This window comes from Alligator sinensis, unplaced genomic scaffold (assembly GCF_000455745.1).
Source record: "Alligator sinensis unplaced genomic scaffold, ASM45574v1 scaffold991_1, whole genome shotgun sequence".
NCBI classification, from domain to species: Eukaryota; Metazoa; Chordata; order Crocodylia; family Alligatoridae; genus Alligator; species Alligator sinensis.
Window position 1 is genome coordinate 912728 of NW_005842335.1, and position 20843 is coordinate 933570.

At 46.9% G+C, this 20843-nt stretch overlaps 1 protein-coding gene across 1 annotated transcript in view; it reads left to right on the forward strand.

The window, feature by feature from the left end:
- The window catches only part of IGFBP2 (insulin like growth factor binding protein 2), a 144975-nt gene that overhangs the window by 71196 nt on the left and 52936 nt on the right, over positions 1–20843 (forward strand). Inside the window, exon 2 of the mRNA XM_025210100.1 lies at positions 17329–17379. Within this exon, the coding sequence (XP_025065885.1) occupies positions 17329–17379 (51 nt within the window). The remainder of the gene's footprint in view (positions 1–17328; positions 17380–20843) is intronic.

Genomic DNA, 20843 nt, shown 5'->3' on the forward strand with positions numbered 1-20843 from the left:
CTCTTTCTGGTACTTCCCCACACTTCTGAAGTTTGTCCAGTAAGATCTAAAGGCTCTTTTGCTTTGGGTGCTATTGTGTGCTGCCATGGCCATAGCACTGACTAATCTACTAGCGACCTTGACATTGGTCTCTGGGGAATCTAACCTTGCAGCAAGCAGCTTCTTTGGGCATGAAGCAATCAATCTTTGCCTTTTCACTTCCACAGCCTGGCAAAATAATGGGACCTGTGACTTTGTTGCAAGCCTCTCAAACAAACCTGCCTGCATGTGTTGTAATTGCCCATCTTTCCGGGTGTGCTCTGGGTGCAGCAGATGTGACAAGAGGAGGGATAATCTGAGTAGCTGGGCTGTAGCTGGGAGGAAGGTGGTGCCATTGTGCTCTGTTATTCCCAGCGCTATCAATTTGGGGAGGAGTTTTGACGTTTCAGCCACAAGGTGTGTTTGTGTTTACGGGATTCTTTCCCATGAAAATAGCCTGTTCTAGCAGAGCTAAAATGTTCCAGCTGACCTCAAAAATAGTTCAGAGGTAAAAAATGAGGGAGCTCCTATAAATGTTTAACTGAGACTGTATTTTTTCATATCTTCACTTCTTTTTCGGAGTGGGGGGGTTAGTGTCAGCTGCCCGTGTCACCCTTTTATGGCATCTGGGATTGAAACAGCACTTTTGGCATCTTAATTATGCACTTTCCTGGTCTGTTAGCAAAAATTACGCTTGGGTAGGACTGCTGTCAAGCTAACTGAAGCCCTGGCTCCTGTGGGCGTGTTTACAAACCACTGTGGACTTTCCACTACTGTCTAAATTACACCCTGAGAAATGTGCAACCCCACACAGCTGGAATTAGCAATTGCAACTGTCCTATTGAAACAAACTCCCATTTTAGATTTAAGAATATCTTTATCTAAGGTTAAGACCAGACATTGCATTTGTCCCCAGACAAGGTGTGCCTCTGTCCTGGAACAGAAATATCCTGGGTTGCTGTGTATATACATTGCCCTTCTGATCTGGGTTTAGTGAGCTGCTGCATGCACTGCTGCTTTTCTGCCATTGATTCAAATATGCAATCCTGGGAAAGCCATGCAGATGTATTTTGTGATGTCCCAGGATAAATTCTTAGTTCTTTGTATCTTGTGAACCATTTTAGGATTTATCCTGGGACCATGGACTCGGACATCTGAACAGGTACACTTTGTCCCAGGATAAAATGGTATATCCTGGGATAAATGCAATATCTGTTTGTAGCCCAATGGATTGAGCAGTCTCGATGGTATCATGAGATGAAATTATGCCTAATCACTGCAGCTAGCGGCTGTTGTGTTATGTAGGGTCCTGCAGTCTGTTGTTTGTCTTGCACTGGAATAATGTTAACAGTTTGTCATTATTTGTACAGCAGTGTAAGGGTGCTTAGCACCTCAAAGACGAAGCTGAATGATGGGCCCCTCAGAGCTTGGTAAAGATGAGCTCCAGCTGAACTCTAGATCCAGACATCCTTTCAGCTTGGTGAAGGGCTCAGATCTGGATACTAACTTCAGATCTCTCTAATCAGTTCACAATAACGCAGTTCCTTCTAGTGTGTTCCTGTCCTCCTTTCCTTCTACCAGATGGGCAATCAGGATGGCTCAGCTGTGTCTTGTATGTTTCAGGCTGCTTAACACCCAATGAAGATGATCCTTTAGCTCCTGTGGTAGAGCCTCTTGATCTGGAAGAAGAGGAGCTGTGTTAAATCTCTTCTATCACTGTGAGACTCTGAATGGCAGCATCAAGTGCGTCTAGCTGGCTATGGAGTTGTAACAGTACTGTAGCATTGTAGGGCTATTCATCATGGACTGTCTCAGGCCAACACTTTCAAGCTCCATGCTGAAAGTTTGGGCTCTGAATCCAATTTTAGGCACTTAAATGAGCAGCCTGATTTTCAGAGGTGCTGAGCTCCGGACATTCAGCATATCTGAAACCTGGGCTGCTCCTTTAATACTGAGATTAATGGTGCTTAGTTTTTATATTTAGGGACCCAAATATAGATTTAGGCACCTACATTTATGAGACCAGGTTTTTTAAAGTTGATGTGAATACTTTGCCCCTAGCACCCACTAGAAAAAAAATATCCATCACTTGACACTATTGTGGTGAGCAAAAATGTGTCTGAATGACTAAGTGGCACAGTTACATTTATGCTATCTGAATATCAGGTCCCTTTTTTGCTACAAACCCAATCTTTGTAATTTAGTATCTAAAGACACAGACTATTTCCTCTTGCCATTAGCACAGCAGGCTGGCTCTCACATCATAGCTTCAGTCAGAAGCAGACTGAGGCACTTTCCTTGGTGATTGAGCTCCTCCTTGGAGTCTTGTGCTGATTTCCTGAAGGCAAGCTGCAGATTCAGGACCTGAGCTGGTCAGTCTTGGCATGTTTCAGGTTTTCCTTTCCTTGTCAGTGAACTTTCTGTCCCCCAGCCCGTGCCCTGGCTGGGAACTGACTCTTTTCAGAGTTGGTTGCTTTTTGAATCTGCCTATTCGAAGGTTAAATTTTTAGGCTCAGCTCCTCAGTCATGCATCCCCCTAGCACATACCTACAAATTACTTACACTCCCAGTTCTGAAACTCACAGCCAGAAGGATTTTGCATTTATTTTCTGGTGCGTGTACAAAAGTGCCAGGGTCCAACCAAGGGCCTGAGGACAATCTGGTAAGTGCACTTGCTGCGGTTGCTTATTTGGCTCCTGAAAAAAAATGTTTTGAGACTATCCCAAACATGGGAAGAGTGAAGAGCAGAATCCTCAGACAGAATGACCCATTAAGTGCCTGGGATCTATGGTGCTGAGTGCTAGACGTCACACAGCACATAAGCCCAGGAGAATAGTTTGAATCTGTGCTGGAGTGAGGGATGAGAAACCCTACACAAGACCGCAGCGTCTTTTCCTCCAGCTGTTAATGTAGGCTGGTCCTTTCCAGTGGCAGGGATTTGCCCTACAGAAGCATTTTCATGGGATGAGAGCCCTTCTGGGCAAGAATGATTCTGAGCTCTGGAGAAGGACCAAGCTGTAGAAACCCAATCCTCTCTCAGCTTTAAAAGGGGGTCTCACAAGCCCCCTCTGGAACGCTGCTGCTGGGACTGCAGTATAACAACATATCCTTGCTCTCATTTCTGATAAAGAACAGGCCATTAAAACCCTAGAGGCCACATGCAGCTGACGTGTGCACTCTGCATGGCTCTGTCCAAAGCACATTTGGACTTGTTCTTTTGTTGGCAGCTTTTCTCTCTCATCCTTTCCCCCTTCCACCTGGTTTGGCTAGTGAAGTTCTGTTCTTTGCAAGTTACTGAGGCATTTTTTATTCCCTTGCTGTTTCTTCCTTTCCACCCTTTTCTTTTTCTTCTCTTTTCCTGGTGTCATGGTTTCTACCTGCTTTGCTTTTCCTCTGGGGCTTGGCTTTCAGGATGAGTCCCTTATTCTTAGCAAGCCTCTGGCCTGCTTGGCTAGGCAGAAAACAGCTCAAACCTGTTCGCCCACCTGAGAAAGAGCAGAAGTTGGTGGCTGTCCAGAGGAGGGGGAGGGTGATGTGTGTGTATTTGTTAGTGAGGAAGGCAACCCACCTGTTTAAACTGTTCCTGCAGTGTAAAGCCCCCAAGGGACGGTGCCCATGCCGGTCACAGCTGGTGCTGGGGGAATCTGGTTAATTTGTCTCTGTGGCTTAACCAAAAAAAGAGAGAAGGCTGTGGTAGAACCAACATTTTTTTTTCTTGCTGACACAAAACAAAGATTTATGTTGCATCAATAATACATTTCTTTTGACACCAAGAAAATGGTTTAAAAGATTTGTATTAAAAAAAGGAAGTGTGGGAAGGAAAGGAGAACCTTTTTACCCACTAACCTCACTGTCAGGCTGCTCCCCTGGGATACGCCTTAAATGTCTTCTTTTTTTGTAAGGAAGTTGAGTCCGTGTCTCCCACTTCCCAACAGACTGTCTAAATCATGGCATGATGGGGTGTCAGGGGAATTTTCAGTTTCTTCTGTTGGTGTTGTCCACTTTGCATAACTTAATACCAAGTGGAGGGACTCCCAGAAGAGGGATTGAAGGAGACCTGACTGTCAGCTGGTGGCTGAGATACCTGACTGACTCCTGACTGGGATTTGCACCCAGGCCCTGCATGTCTCAGGTGAACACACCATCCAGCAGGTCACAGCCCCCGCCATTTCTCAGGTGAACCCTCCCATCTGGCAGGTCACAGGCCCCGAGGTGCAGGGCCCCTTAATCCTTTCTGATCGGAGCTGTTGTACTTTGCCTAAAAAAAATTAAATACTCAGAAAGTGAGAAAGAAAGTCAGGAACACTCTAGCATTGGTGTCAACATCCCCTCCCTGCCCCCCCGTCCCCCCCACTGTTTTGGCCCCTGCTCTAGGGAACGTTTGGCTGTCTGAAGTGGAACAGCATCCACAGGCGAAATGGAGAGTCCCTCCCCACACCTGGTGAAGACGCTGCTGGTGCAGAGGAGCACAGCCACCTCCTCCATCAATATGAGAAACTAATCCTCTGTGTCCTGAGCTTCTTGTACCAGTGACATGGAATCGAATGCTCCGTGAGTAGCATATTCAGCCCAAAATAAAATGTCTTCGTTTTTCATTTGAGCAAGAAAAACTGGAATTTGGAAAATCTGGCTCAGTCCAAACCATTTATTTTTTCCGAGTTGGGCCATCAAACCAGAAAACCCTCGTGAGCGCAGCCCTAGTGGGCACACAGCCATACTCCTTTCTAGAAACAGTTGTGTGTGTGTTCAGAGCTCTTGCTGGCAGGTGCCATCACCTACCTGCAGCTACACATGCCTTTTAGTTAGTCTCAGCTCTCTTAAAAGTTGAGCACTAAAAGGAATTTCAGAGGGCTACACAGGGAGTAAATGCCAGTGAGACAGAAGCCGTGAGCAAAAAGCTGCAGCTATACACTGCTTGATACATAGGCTTCCAAATTTTGATTACAGGGAATCATACAAGAAAGTAAGTGGTGATATGACCAACAGGTACCCAAAAGATGCCTGCTCTACAGAGTAACTTTTCTAATGTCTAGAGCACGTGCAGAGCTGTCTCCCTCCTGCTATGGGTTTGCCCTGGCTTTCCAGACTGTCCTCAGAATGGTCAGCATAGGGTGGCCTTAGCACTCCCTGTCTTTGGTAATGAGTGTCATTTGAGCCTTTCTGTGGTTGGGAGATGTATAAGCATGTTCCCTCAAAGCCCAGCATGTCCCAAAGTGTCCCTGGAGTCTGTATAAAAAAAAAAAAAAAAAAAAGGCACAAGTGGGATGGGTGGACACAGCCACCACTTTAAATGCTCACACCTGTTGCTGAACTTTGTCCAAATTGGCTCTGGAGTCCTGCACTTAAGACAGAACAATCCCGTGCAGGCTGGGGTCTGATGGGCTGGGCAGCAGCTCTGCAGAAAAGGACCTGGGGGGACAGGGGACAAGACGCTGAACAGGAGCCAGCAGTGGGCCCTTGGTGCCAAGAAGGCAAGTGGCATCCTGGGCTGCAGTGGCAGGAGCATTGCCAGCAGATCGAGGGCAGTGATTCTTCCCTTCTATTCAACACTGGGGAGGCCACATCTGGAGTCCTGTGTCCAGCTGTGGGCCCCCACTACAGAAAGGATGTGAACACATTGGAGAGAGTCCAGTGGAGGGCAACAAAAATTGTTCAAAAGCTGGGGGTCATGACTTGTGAGAAGAGGCTGAGGGAACTGGGTTGATTTAGTCTGCAGAAGAGAAGACTGAGTGGACTTAATAGCAGCCTTTCAACTCCTTGAAGGGTGGATCCAAAGAGGATGGAGCTGGACTGTTCTCAGTGGGGGCAGATGACAGAACAAGAAGCAATGGGCTCAAGTTGCAGCAAGGAAAAGAGGTTGGATATTAGGAGAAACTTTCTTACTAGGAGGGGGGTGAAACACTGGAACAGGCTCCCCAGAGAGGTGGTGGCATCTCCATCCTTGGAGGATTTCAAAACCCAACTAGACAAAGCCTTGTCCGGGATGCTGTAGTTGGGGCTGGTCCTGCTTGGAGCAGGGGGTTGAGCTTGATGCAACCTCCTGAGGTCCCTTCCCACCATTTTCTATGATTTTTTGGTATCACATTTACCCCAAGAGCCTTGCCTAAATATACATAGAGCACAGGCTTTTGTGAACTCCAGTTCACTTCAGCAGTGCATTCTTACACAGGAGGTAAGGAAGAGCTGCTTTATTTTATACCCTCCCCTTAGCTACTTCACCTGCTACATTCATCCGCATTCTGCAAATGACCCTTGTTTTACATCTCTAAAGAATTCAAAGTGGTGTGATAATACTCTTCCACCGCTGCCTTGGCAGTTTTATGCCACCATTGAGCCTGACCCAGCCACTTCCATGGGACTGGCACCCACAGGAACCAGCCCTTTGTGCTCAAGCTATTTGCAGTATTTGGGAGTTTTTCCTTCCCTGCTGGGAGCCTTTTTGGCTGGCTAATGTGTGCCCTTCTCCGGCGGTGAAGGATTTAGGGGGGAGGGGGAGGGCAGAGCTCTCCTTGTGCCTGGAGAAAAATGATGAATGACTCTCTTGTGCACTGAACAAAACCAGGAAATAGGGGGGGAAAAAAGGAGGAAATGAGAAACAGTAGAGAGGCCTCCTCCACCTCCAATGCAAGCAATCATTGTGCAGCATCTGGAGTCCAGCTAAAGGGCTGTTCCCAAGAGACCCCCTGCTCGCCCCTCACACAGCCCCACTTTCCTAAGTCTTCTCCTGTCTCGTGGAGCTGCACACCCCTACTCCCTTCTTTGGGCTTTCAGGGCTGGTGTGTAGGGGACCAGCTTAGCTCTTCACAGAATGAGGTGTCTCCACATAAGTTACTGTGCAGTTAACTAATTGGACGTAAATTTGCTACCTGCATCATGCAGGTATCAGATTTATGCTCAAGTTGGCATGTTGCCATATTTACTGCGCAGTACGGGCATGCGCATGTAGATATGTGCCCATACTGCGCAGTAATTTTGGTTAGTGCGCAGTAAATGCGCACATGTAGACGTGCCCTTTGTGAAGTTTTACTATATACCACCTACTAGCTGCAACTTTCAATTCCAGAAGTGGGTGAAATGATCCTTACAGGAGGATTTGTGGAGCTCTTTTGCAATCATTCTGTAGGAAAGGTACCATAGAAACACAAGTTCCTGTTAACAGGACTGGGCCCAAAAGCTTGCTAAGAACTTTTCCAACTACGCAGTTGGTCTAATAAAAGATATCACATCTACCCAAGGCAGGACCAGCCCCAACTAGATCATCCTGCCTGCCTATGTCCTTAGACCAACACGGCTACAACCAAAAACCCAGTTCCTGTTAACGGCATTCTCTAGGGGTGATAATAGGTGCTGTTATTATTATGTTCAGGGCTCAGGCCTTTCTTTAGGATGTAACATTCTGCTCCCAGTCCCTTCTGCCCAGAATTTTTTTTCTTCCACAAATCCAAATATGCATGAGCATATGTTTTCAGTGTCCTCTAGGGATATGGAGGGGGTCAGTTTGCTCTTGCAAAAAAAAAAAAAGAAAAAAAAAAAGGTTTAAATTGCTCTCTCAAGCAATGGCAGTCTCTACAGAGTTAACTTTATACCAGCCTTGGGAGGGGTTGGTAGCACGGGCCTGTTATGTCTTTAGCACATCACTCTTGCTGTCCACAGGCAGGATGAGTGCATTATAGGCTGTAACTGCCTAATTGCGGAGGAGTTGCAGAAAACCCGCTATTGTGGGGAAAGACGGCACCCAAAATTAGATTGTTCCCTTGCAGAGCAGCATCCTGAGGCTTTTTAAACTGGCTAATGACGGGGTAGTGTAAAACCCTCAGAATCAGACCCATGGCTGCTGCAGGTTTGTTTCACAGAAGCTCATTGGGTTCAAGGGCAATAGCAATTCCTGGGATTGTGCAGTGTTCAGAAGAGGGGAAACTTGCACAATCCCCATCCCTCTGGTCTGTAACCGAGAGGGCAATATTTACTGCTTTTTCTCCTAAATCAGGCCAGTATTTATTCAGGCAGCTCTTTGAGTGTTTCCAAGAGCTGGCTGGACACTTGCAAACCATCGTGGGAAGCAAGCAGTGCACGGGGTCCCGTTCTCTGTATGTGGGCTAGTGACCTCTTGGGTCAGCTGGGGAGTGATGGCCTCAATTGTGTTTAATCAGGGGGCAGCTTCTCAGTCACAGGTCATAGTTCCAAGAGACCCAAACCCCAGGCCTGAGCAATCCAGCTGTGCATTAATTAGTTTCGGACAACACTTTGCATGATAAATGAATCTGGCGGCTTTTTCTTCTGTGCGGCCAGCTTGCTAAAGCACCAGGCCATCTTGACAGGTGGGTTGTAACATAGAATCATAGAAAATGAGGGTTGGAAGAGACCTCAGGAGGTCACATCTAGTCCAACCCCTGCTCCAAGCAGGACCAGCCCCAACTCCATCATCCCAGCCAAGGCTTTGTCGAGCCGGGTCTTAAACACCTCCAAGGATGGAGTCTCCACCACCTCTCTATGTAACCTGTTCCAGTGTTACAGAAAAGTAAGTGGTTCCTCCCTGTGGGCTAGTGGCATCTACTGCGGTCTAGTGAGGGGTGGAAGGCATCAACCTATAGTAGTTGGCAATTAATGTTTCCTCCCCTCTTGTGCTGGCACAGCACCTCACACCCTTCACAGGTGGCCTCCACAGGGATCTGCTGTATCAGCAGTTGCTGCCCCATCTCCCACATCACATCACTGCGGTGGGTGGATGTGAGGTTGCAAGCTCTAGTTTCATGCACAGAGCTCTGTGTAGCAATATAAAGGCTCTATTTGGACCGCAGCAAGCTAGATCTTTATTTGAGGTGCCACATGGTCCGTGCTCCTGCGTGCAGCCATGAGGTGCAGTGTATGCACAGAGCTAGTGCAAAATTCTCCAAACACGCAGAGCCTGCAGGTCATTACATCATTGCTTGTAATAAACCAAGCCAAATCAAACCAAACCAGGACAAAATGAAAGGAGAAAAACTGATTTTTTTATGCATCTGTGCATGTGCTTGTACAGTTAGTGATCTGAGGCCTCCAGCCCAGGGCCGTGCTACGTATTCAAATGAAAGCTGGATAGAAACCAGCTATTAAGTTGTTACACATTTTCAAGCACTAATTTGGTGGCTGGTTGGCTCTTTTTATAGCTAGGTGGACATTTTAATGGCTTGATAATTACTATGCACGTGTGGCTGGTCTAAATCTGTTGCACGATCCATTAATTGCATAATATATGGAATGTGTAGTGGGGGCAATGTAGCTCACTGTGGGGATAGCCTCCCATGATTACTTTTCACTGGGCACGTCTACACATTCATATTAAGACGACACAATAAACTCCGGCTGTTATTGCGCCAGAGTTTATTGCTGCTGAGCACCATGTTTACGTGTGCGCCCAGGACTGCAGTACATTGAGCTGAATGTGAGCAGCCCCAGCTGCCAGGGAGCCAGGGGGCGTCAGGCTGCCAGCCCAGGGTTGCTCCAACCTGGATCAACGGGCTGCTCAGGGGCTGGCTTGAGCCATGAGGGTGCCCCAGTGCAGGACTAGCTGGCAGGAAACCCTGGCACTGAAGAACCCTTGTGTTCCAGCCAGCTCCATCAGTGTCTACACGTGCAGTGCTGTGGGGTAAATACCTCTGCAGCAGGGTTGTACTTGCATTTACAAATACCACCCTGTACCCTGCTATGGTGTTTATTAATTTACACCAGCCTAATAGAACTGCACATGTAGATGCTGAGACGTTTACTTTGGAGCTAATTAGTCTACTCTGCAGTAAATGTGCAACCCTACATTTATAACTTCACAGTTAGGGTGGTTAGCATCTGGAACCAGCTTCCAAGGGAAGTGGTGCTGGCTCCTACCCTGGGGGTCTTTAAGAAGAGGCTTGATGCCTACCTGGCTGGGGTCATTTGAGCCCAGTTTTCCTCCTGCCCAGGCAGGGGGTCGGACTTGAAGATCTACAAGGTCCCTTCCGACCCGACTTCTATGATTCTATGATAAATGCTGGCCAAAGTCAGCAGAACCCAGGGAGAACAGCCCAATAAGCTTACTTCACATGGACGCTTCTTAATCAGAAGCTTTGGTAGTGGGTGAATGTGAAATGTGTTGGGTGCATATAGAAACTGTCCAAACCTTGCTATGGATCTGCAGGTTGGGTAGCTTGAAAGTCTCCTGTGTCCTTTAGGTTAATGATATGGTGATAGCAATGTTGGCACTTGCTCTCCCTGATGTTAGCTCCTTACTTTTAACTGACAAGTTATTTTCCTTTGTAGTTTCCATAACGACAGATTATGGTGTATTTAAGGCTTCTGGAGTTGTATTAATTTGCCAGGGATGACTTTTTACACATTATTTTTAACAACCAACTTGCATAATGATTAGGTCCTGTGTTTTGCTTAACTCCTGGAGAAGGGCAAAGCATTGTAGAAAGTTGGTACATTGGGGAGAGACATCATAGTTGGCCATTAAATGCTGAATTTCTCTCGCTGTATGTAGGGATCCAGTGTTGCAATGTGAATGCTCTTTGTGCAGCTTGGAAATGAGTTGGTCCTTCCACAAAAGTCCCACATCTCATGCAAAATGACCATTGTAACTGTTTTCCTAGGCAGTTTCAATGAGCCATGAAGACTTAGTGTCCCTTCTGTCTCTAGAGCAGTGGTTCTCAACCCTTGTAGACTCAAGGTCCCCCTCAGAAAATGCCAGCTCTTTGCTTTCGCTTGTTTTTTGACCACATAAAAATAATAGGGCAAATCTTCTGTTGCAAAGAACTCCGATCCCGACAGGTCAGAATGGTTTTGATTCTGCCGGTTCCTATTTTAAATCTCTGGGCCCTGCTACATGTTCCAATTAAAGCTGGGTGGAAATCAGCTATACAGTTGTTACACATTTTTAAGCACTGATTTTTGTGGCTGGTTAGCTCTTTTTATTGCTGGATGGGCATTTTTATGGCTTGATAATTATCACAGAATCATAGAAAATGAGGGCTGGAAGGGATCTCAGGCGGTCACCTCTACTCCAACCTCCTGCTCAAAGCAGGACCAGCCCCAACTACATCATCCCAGCCAAGGCTTTTTCTAGTCGGGTCTTGAACACCTCCAAGGATGGAGATGCCACCACCTCTCTGGAGAATTACTTTGCATCTGTGGCAGGTCTACATTTATTGCACGGTGAACCACTTAATTGCGTAATGTATGTAATGTGTAGCAGGAGCCTCTGCGTTTATCTCGTGAATCGTATAAGTATTTGCACACCTACAAGTGCTAATATTGTGTACCCCCCTGTGGCACCCTTAAAAGAGTCTCGTGGCCCCTAGGTAGATACAAACATACCCTGGAGGTTGAACACTTGGAGGTTGGCATGTGTTGCAGGGTTTCACTGGAAGCTGCATTTGTTGTGTAGATGAAAAAAGGGCTTATACCCTCAAATCGCAATCGGGTGCTTGAGTTTGCCTTTCTATGGAACTTTTCACTGGATCATCTCAAAGGTTTTAAAGGGATTCATTGTCTTAAAACCATCTTGTGACATTAAAGGGGGAGAGGGACCATTGAAGGTTTATTTCAGCTGCTGCAGGGGTGAGACGGGCTGTTTAAGAGCACACCGCAGCAGTTCAAAGCATGCCAATCTGGTGCTCCATGAATTAATCCCAAACCATTACCGCTTTGTTTTGTTTAAGGGCTGGATCTTCCACAAAAGGTAAATGTTGCTGGTCACCTCTTTTTCTTTCCTGCTGCTTTAGTGGGTACAATATGTGAGCAGTTACCGTGCAGGCTAATTTCAAGAGAAAAGTATCAAACTTCAGTGGCCAAGAAAAAGTGCTGACCTATTTTGGACACATTTATATTCAAGATGCTTCTCGCTCTCTCTGTAAAAAGCCGTTGTGACTCTAATTTTTTTGGAAGTTTTTGTCCCCAATTTTTGTGCTTTAAATATAATATGATCTACTGAGCAGAAGACTCGCATGCTTATTTTACATTACTGCAAATAAAACCTAGCTTTTATTGTTTTAGATTTTTTGAGGAAATGGCTTTTAGGAAAGGTCCTTCTGTAATAAAGCTTGTTTCTGGTGGCACTCCTAAAATCTTTTCAGTTGCACTGTTAAGTAATTTGCTCCATATCTTCCTGTTTTGAAATAAACCTATAGTACGAATATTAAGCTTGAGAATCAGGATGCGCCAATGATGTAGTATCACCACTAGCTGTGAACCCTGGGCATCAAAGGAAGGTTGGGCACTGCCTGATCACAAAGCATGTATGGGTGGAAACTAAATAAAAACCTAAGCTTGGAGAAAAACATAGAGCAAGGTGGAGGGTGCTTCATTTTTTCCCAGGTTTCTGGGCTTTGCTGGTTGCCACGTGGCGCCATGAAATATCATGGGTCATAGTATTAAATTCTTACAATCTTAATGAAAGACCTGATTAGTAATATGTCTCTCATCCTACTTTATAGGCACATGCTGACTGGCTTATCTGCCTAATAGCTGTGTCCTTATTTTATGCTGTGTATTGAATGGAAATAATTGTGTGAATGTTAAAAATGCACTGTTAAAATTATGGTCAGGAAAGCAAAGTCAGTTGTGCCCATTATAGTAATATTAACTAGCTACATTCCCCATTCTGTCTGTCTTAGAACATGCATTTTATGCCACAGAAAACTAGAGAAGCAGATGTTGAAAATGCTGCATATGGACAGTGCATGTGAATTAATGTCAGTCTAATTCAAACCATTTGCAGGTCTTGATTGGTTTAATACTGCGATACTTTAGGGAGCTTTTGCATGTGGAGTCTTGGATCCCTTCTTAAAGATCTGAAAGGGTGAAAAGGAGCAAAAACACAGGCAGTACTTGGAAATGATAAAACTCTGGACATGATTAGCCATGCATGCGAGTTTGTTGAACGAGCTGTATGCACACACTCCATACAGCTATATAAGGGCAATATCCAACTCCCAGAAAGTCAGTGGGAGCTTTTCCATAGCTGGACCCAAAGTGCATCTGTGAAGGATTAGGGAAATTCCCCACTATACATGCCTGGTGTCCAGTTTTCAAGTCTGTCTTGTCTGCATTCAGATTTGGCCTCCTAGTACTGCAGGACATGAAAGTCCTCTGAAATTATATAGACTTTGCCCAGCGAAAGATGACTATGGAGCTATCCAGTTCTGGGTTTCCTTTATGACATGCAGTTTTATTTTGTGTAGCTTGATTTAAATGTAAGTATGCTTGTGAGCGGGCTCCATCAGAGAAGCGACTTTTGCATTTGGCTTTGAAGACAGCCTGATTCCTGGTCATCCTGTTCTCTCTTGGCAAAGAGATCTGTATTGGCAGGCCAGTGTCCAAGAAAATGCTGTCTCCTCCACACACAATCTTTGGGCTGACAGCTCTATCGCTCCAGTGCAACATAGCTGTTCTGGCAGGTTATAATCGTGACGAGGGTGTGACAGTCCATCTGGTAACATGGGCCAGTACCGTGAAGGACTTTGAAAACAAAGCTCAGACCCTTGAGTCTGACCCAGACTTCAGTGGCAATCTGGCATATAGAGTGGAGCTTGGAGAATGCCCTTCGGAGGTTTTATCTTAAGTTGGTGCATTCAGGACCACAGCACGTATAGGCTCCCAGCCACTGCTGGCCTGGCTGAGAGATGGGTGCCCTCAAAATGCTTGGAGAATCCCAGCCTTCTCTGCCCACGCCAAGGTAACCCGGCGAGCACTGGGCTGGGGGCATCTGTAGCATCGCTGACCTGTGTTGGGCTGGAGGGCAAAGTAAATGTTATTTTAGCAATGGATGTATATTTTTAAGGCTTCCCCCTTATTGTTGCTATGGTCTGATCAGTTTTACTTGTTTTCTTTAAAGCTGAAAAATAAGTTCCCTTGGACATGTTCTCACACATGCAAGGCACTCAGAAATCTCTCCTTTGAGCTGAACGGTTCAAAGCCTGGTCTCTGCCATAGAGGGCACTTTAAAAAAAATAAAACCCTATCCTTCCTCCTATTTCTGAGGGAAAGGCCATCCAGTCCAGCCATGCCTTGTTCCACTCAGTATACAAGACAGAGCAACTGGGTTGAAAGCTTCCTTTGCGTGCCTCTAAGCCTGGGAGCAGGAGGGACTGGTTAGCTGACTGAGGCAAGTCAGAGCAACCTCATGGATACTTTGACCTGTATGAGCTTCAAGGAGTCCAGGGCCCTTCCATTGACCAGAGATTTCTGGAGCCCAAGGTAGTCGGCCCTGCTCCTGGTGATTTCAGGACACATCCAAAGGCATTGAAGCAGAAGGCACACAAATCTACATGGGGAGCTTGCTGTACTCTGGAGAGAGCAGTTCTCAAGCGCAGACCGGCAGCTTCTGAAACCAGAAGCAGTGTAGCACAGCCTTGTGCTGTTAATGGGCTAAGTAAGCTGGGGGCTGGCTAACTGGCATTATAACTCAGCCATGCTCTTTACCCATGAAGATGTGGCTTTGCTGGGTCCTGCTTATCATACAGTCATAGAAAATGAGGGTTGGAAGGGACCTCAGGAGGTCACATCTAGTCCAACGCCCTGCTCAAAGCAGGACCAGCTCCAACTACATCATCCCAGCCAAGGCTTTGGCTAGCCAATTTTGTCTTCAAAACCTCCCAGGATGGAGACTCCACCACCTCTCTGGATAACCTGTTCCAGTGCTTCACCACCGTCCTTACGAGAGAGTTTTTTCTAATACCCACCCTAAACCTCTGTTGCTACAACTTGAGCCTGTTGCTCCGTGTTCTGTCATCTGCCACCACTGAGATCAGTCCTGTGACTCTCGAGTGATAGGCGAACCGCCCCCCTGCCCCTCCACATGTTTGGCCAAGCCCCCAGGTCTCCTGAAGGCACTGCTTCAGAAGGAAGGCTGCAACGTTCTTTGTGTTTCTGACCAGTACACAGGCTCTTCTGCTCACCTCGCTTTGGCTCCCAGGAGAGGGGGCAGCCCTCTTGTCTCTGAGCATCAGCCAGCCATTTCCTAGACACACCACTGTCCAAATTCAGTTTGTTTGCAAAGATCAAGTTCTACAGCCTAAGCTGCAAATCAATAAAATTCTAGTAAATCGACTTCAAAAGCGTCTCTTTGTTTGCCTCTCTTGAGGTCTTTAATATTGTGACACACTGAAGTTGCATCCAGGACGGCACTACAAAGCAAGGGGCAGAGGGCAGGACTTCTCTTTTGGCTATTCAGAATTGCCAGCTATCCTTGGTCAAGTGTGCACGCTCACAGTGGTTGGTAACCTCCAAGAGCGCCCTGCTGAATAGCCATGTGGGTAATGCACTCTGCCGCTCTGATTATCTGTCCCATTCATTTAAAAGAGAGTGGTAGGCACTATGCCCCCTTGACCATTAGGCCGTTGGCTTGTTGTTGTTTGTGCCTCGATAAGGATTAGCTTGCAAACTTGAGAACAACCTGGAGGAAGCTTTTTGGCATTCTTGAGTATAGGCGATAAGTTGGAGCCTTGGATTTCAGAGTGAAACCTAGTGTACAGTGGACTATTAGGAATAGGAGAAACCTTTATTAGATTTGCTTTCTTTTCCGATTTTTCATAGCTGTTGGAGGAGGTTAAAGTGGTTTCTATGACCCTTGCTGATGCACTGCCAGGCATATGGGCATCAGTCTGCGGTATCTGAATTTCTGTTTCCAGCAGCCGTATTTTCAGTTTCCATATGTTGGAGACCTGGATTGATTCTGAACTTGTGGAAGTTCAATGCTGTCTCTGTGTTTTATTTTTCCCTGTAAATCCACCTTGGTGTCGGGAGCACAGTGGTGGTGCTTGATTTTTGCAGCTGGCTAGCATTTACATAAAGCGGTGCTTTATTTTCCAATTAGTTCTTAATTTTTCATACTTCCTTAAATAAAGAGACACAGGTAACTACAGTCACATGTTTAGAGAGTTGAGGTAGGTGCAGCTCTAACCACAGGGCATGACCCGGTGTATACCGCATTGTCTTGCACACTGCATGCCCCCAAATAAAACAGGCCCCTTGTTTCTGGAAGTCATGGCCCGGAGCTGGCTTTTTCATGGAGAGGCAGTGCTGCAAAACGGTAGCTGCTTCTCCCTCGCAGCAAGTAAGCAGCAGGGGCAGAGACCAGTGTTAACCCTTTCACAGCCACTGATAAATTGTCAGCCATTTTTGAGTGGTCAGTAAAAACCTACTGCCAGATCATTAGCAACTGTGAAAGGGTTTGCTTGTTTTCTATCCCAGAAAGGAGCAGCCCTTTTGCATTGTAGCCTCTCCATATTTCATGCTTCTATTCCAGCAAAGAAAATCAGCCTCCTTATAGAAGACTCATCTCCCAGTTTTGGAGGGCTGGTTTTTGAGGAAAAGGTGTGTGCGATATGTAGGTAAATATGATACTTTAACAATACCCTCTGAGGATTGTCAGCATAGGTGACGGCTCAGCAGTGAGTTAGTGGCAGCCTATAAGTATATAATGGGTGTGCTTCGGGAACTGGGAGAACATCTGTTCACCAGGGCACTCCAAGGGAAGACGAGGTCTAATGGTCACAAACTGCTGGAAGACCGTTTTAAGCCGGGCATAAGGAAAAACATGTTTACCGTCCGAGTCTCCAGAGTCTGGAATAGACCCCCACAAGAAGTAGTACAAGCACCAAGTCTGGGTACCTTTAAGAAACGCTTGGATCCTTATGTTGTTTGTGTGATCTGACCCCAGCTGACTTCCTGCCCTTTCGGCAGGGGGATGGACTCGATGATCTCGCGAGGCCCTTCCAGCCCTAATGTCTATGAATTCTATGAAATCAATATCTTAATGAGCTCTCTGGTAGTATGGATAGCTCTGTCTGGTGAGGGAAGGGATGAGAATGACTCCTGTCTGGCTCACTGGCTTTGGTGATGAACAATTGAAGAAGACACTTCTTCCAGAGCAATGCCAAGGATTTCCATAAGGTAGGTGAAGCAGGTGGGAATAGACCGGGCATGGGAATCATGGGTGTTATGGCTGCTTCAGTAAGGAGAATAGGAATGAAAGGTCTTAGTTTAATATTCCAATTACCCAGGAGGGTTTGAGAGGGCAGCAAGTCACAGATGGGTAGGAAGAGTTACAGTAGGTCACAAAGCAGGGGCCACTGCATTACTAGGGAAGGGTTTTATTTTAACCACAGATGAAACATTAATAAGATGCAAAAAGGCACTGGCCACGATAGCTGTTTGCTGCTCTGATACTTTTCAGTTCAGTCTTCGGGGCCTCTTTTCCCACTCCCTCCCCTTTGCCTGCAAGCACCCTTGGTTGAATGGGTTTGTTTTGATTTTCCTGTAAGAGTTTGTTAGCGTAACGGGGTCCCTTGTCCATAGGTCAGTGCGTGGATTCCAGGAAGGACCCGTCTGCGAGGGAGCAGTGTCCCAGTGAGTCCAAGGAGGGTGGCCATGTTAACAAGAGCATTTTTTAAATTAACCTTTGTTTTCTGGCAGGAAAGCTGTCCCAAGGCTTGAGTTATTGCAGTGAACAAGTCTGGGCAATCAGAGTGCTAAGCTTGCATAGGAGGGAGATGGTTACACATCTAATTAGTATGCTCTCTCTAATTTTTTCCCCCCTCTGATGACTGATGGGTCTTGAAAAGACTTGTAAGCTACGGTGTATGATTCACTGTGGCAGATCACGTTCTCAGCTAAGGTAGAGAGAGGACAAGAGTTTCATAGGGATTCTGGCTCTGATTTGGAAGCTGGTAGTGGGGCTTGGCCAGAAATAATTGGATCTTGAATCAGCACTGGTGTCAGTCAGGGCTACTCACGTGCTTCGTTAAGCACATGTTTTTAAGTGTTCTGGTTAATGAAGTGGGCATGAGCACAGAATGAGGATGAAGAGCTATGGTTTTGTTATCCTTACGCACGGCTTCTGTTGAAGCATAAACCTAGGCCTACACAAGCTGTTGCTTTTCTGGCCTTCCCATAGGGAGGTGGCCAGATGCCACAGTGATGGGCACAGCATGGTATAAGAATCTGAATGGAATAGATTTGCTTATCCTTGCATGGGCTCTTCACTTCTCGTTCCCCACTCAGACAAGACCAGTACATCTAAGAGGTTCCTGAAAGGATATAGGCCGGGTCCTGGGGCAGCTTGGGTGCACATGGAGTCACATCTACTGGTAATGGGTGCAGGTGGGCATGTTTTTCACAGGCAGTGCACAGTAGCAGCCTCCAGAGTCATAGAGGCGGGAAGAGTTTGACCAAGCCAGCCAAGAACCTTTCCTCATCCATCCGCCCAGCAGCAAAGGGCAGTGGGAAGGATGCTGGGACCTCTCTCATCCCTGCAGTCCCACCTTGCAAACTATCTAGGCAGCCAGCCCATCCTTCCATCCCCTCCTGACACCCGAGGCAGGGGGATCTAAAGCCCAATGACTGCCATGGACACTGGGGTTGTTCAGTATAATGTGGGAAGCTGGAGACTAGCAGTGCAGGACGGGAGTGGGTTGAGGAGATGGAAGTGGTGATTATGGGGTAGGGAAAAGATGTGGGGATTGTGGCTGGACAGAAGACGGGAAGGAGAGAGAAGGATATGGTAGATAGAAGTGGTGGGGAGGCCTGATGTAAAATAATAACATCATTTATGAAGAAAAGTTGAACCAATGGGACTGAGGGGGAACTTTATAACCATTTTCCCACCCCTGAAGGGTTGTCATAGGTGGGGATGGAGATAGACTATTCTCTGTGGCTGCAGCAAACAGGACTAGGAGTCACGATCTGAAATCGCAGCAGGGGAAATTTAGGTTGGAGATTAGGAAAAACTTTCTCACTATGAGGGTGGTTCAGCATTGGAACAAGCTCCCCAGAGAGAGGTGGTGGAATCTGTATCCTTGGAAAACGTTAAGAGCAGGTTGGACAGACACTTTGCTGGGATGATCCTGCCTTGAGCAGGGGGCTGGACTAGACATGACTTCAGGCCCTGCCAGCCTGACTCTCTTATGATTCAACACAGTCAGGGTAGAGCTAGGATTTTGAAAAGGCAGGGAACAGGTGGTATGGTGCATCCTCATTTACAACACTCATTTTTCTCCAGGTAAAAAGAAACTAAAAAGCTTTACTAATATACTAGGGGCCTAGGGCTCTATGATTCAGTTTAGGATGGAAGCAAAAGAAAAAAAACTTTATTGAAATGTGCATTAATTTGCTATATCCTCTATTATGTATAAAAGCACAACAGACTAGGCAAAATCCTTTAAGGATGCTGTTTCATTAGTTCTGTAGTCATTAGAATTAAACATGCATCTCTTTCAGATTCATAAAACATCTAGCCGTCTTGAGCATCTTGACAGTGCGTTCAATGCTTCACTGAACATCATGTCTACACCTGAGTTAATGTTTCTAACTACTGTTAAAAACAGTCGTCAGGGCTGTGAAACAGGAGCTACATTTCTAGGAGCAGCTAAGAGACAGCAGAATGGCAGAAGACGGCATAGCTTGATTAGTGGAACCCTTAAAGAGCATTAAATGGGAGAGAGTTGTTAACACTGGTGAAATGAAGAGTTTGGCAGGAATCACGTCGATTTTTTTATGAGCCATGTAGACAGTCGACTCCTTCAGTGCTGCTTGCGTAAAATGTTTGCTGCCACTGCCAGGCTGCTGGTTTTAAACTTTTGGATGGACCAGGAAGCAGAGGGGGGTGCAACTGCACCACTGCACCTTGCCCTGAATCTACCCCTGTAGGCAGTGGACAGCAGAGCTTGGTGTGGAGTTGGGGATATTAGCTTGGTGAGGATGTGGCATGTGGAAGGAGCAATGGCCCCTCTGTGTAGGGTGAGCAACGGGCCTCCAGGATGAGGGGACCTGCCTCAAAAAGCTAGTTCCAAAGACAATTTGCTTTGTCCTGTGGGGTGCACCATATTGCACCAAAACTTTCTTAACAAGGGGGCACCCCAGCCCCTGCAAGCCACTTCACCCTCTCTCTGGCAAACACTCGGGGACCCCTGTCCACTCCCCCTTCCTTGGCTTGACCAGCTTCTGAGCAGCCCCTGCAGACGCAGTGCTGAGCCACTGTGGCAGCTCCCTGCTTACCTCCCCCACCCTCCCGCCACTGCCAGCGCTGTCACTTGTGGGAGCTTGCCATGCCCCCCCCAGCCTCCGGGGGCACACGGCGTTCACGCCCATGAGCCTGCGCTTTTCCAGACTGAAGAGTCCCATAGCTCGCAGCCTCTCTTCATAAGGCCTGTTCTCTTGCCCTCTGATCATGCATGTGGCTCTGCTCTGGACTCTTTCAAGCTTCTCCATGTCCTTCCTAAATTGTGGAGCCCAGAATTGGATGCAGTACTCCAGCTGTGTCATCACCAAGGCCAAGTACAGCAAGAGGATGACAACCTGGTTCTTGCTTCAGATGAATCGGTAGATGCAAGCCAGAGTTTTGTTCGCTTTGCCGGCTGCAGTATTGCATTGGTGGCTCACATTCATCTTGTGGTCAGTCATGTCCCCCAAGTCTCTTTCAGTCATGGCACTAGCAAGTGTAGCATTGCCGAGCCTATAATGATAATGCAGGTTTTTATTCCTGAGGTGGAGCACCTTGCATTTCTCCATATTGAATGCCATCAGGTTTTCATCTGCCTACCTTGCAAGCATGTTGAGGTCGGCCTGGATCTCGAGGTCGGCCTGGATCACCAGCCTGTCCTCAAGTGTGGACACTCTTCCCCGAAGTTTGGTGTTGTCAGCGAACTTGGCCAATCCGCTTTTGACTCCAGTGTCCAGATGGTTTATGAAGACATTAACGAGTACAGATCTGAGAACAGAGCCCTGGGGGGCACCACTGGTCACTGAGTGCCGTGTTGAGTCGGTTCTGTCAACTACCGTTCTCTGGGTCTGACCTCGGAGCCAGTTCCCCAGCC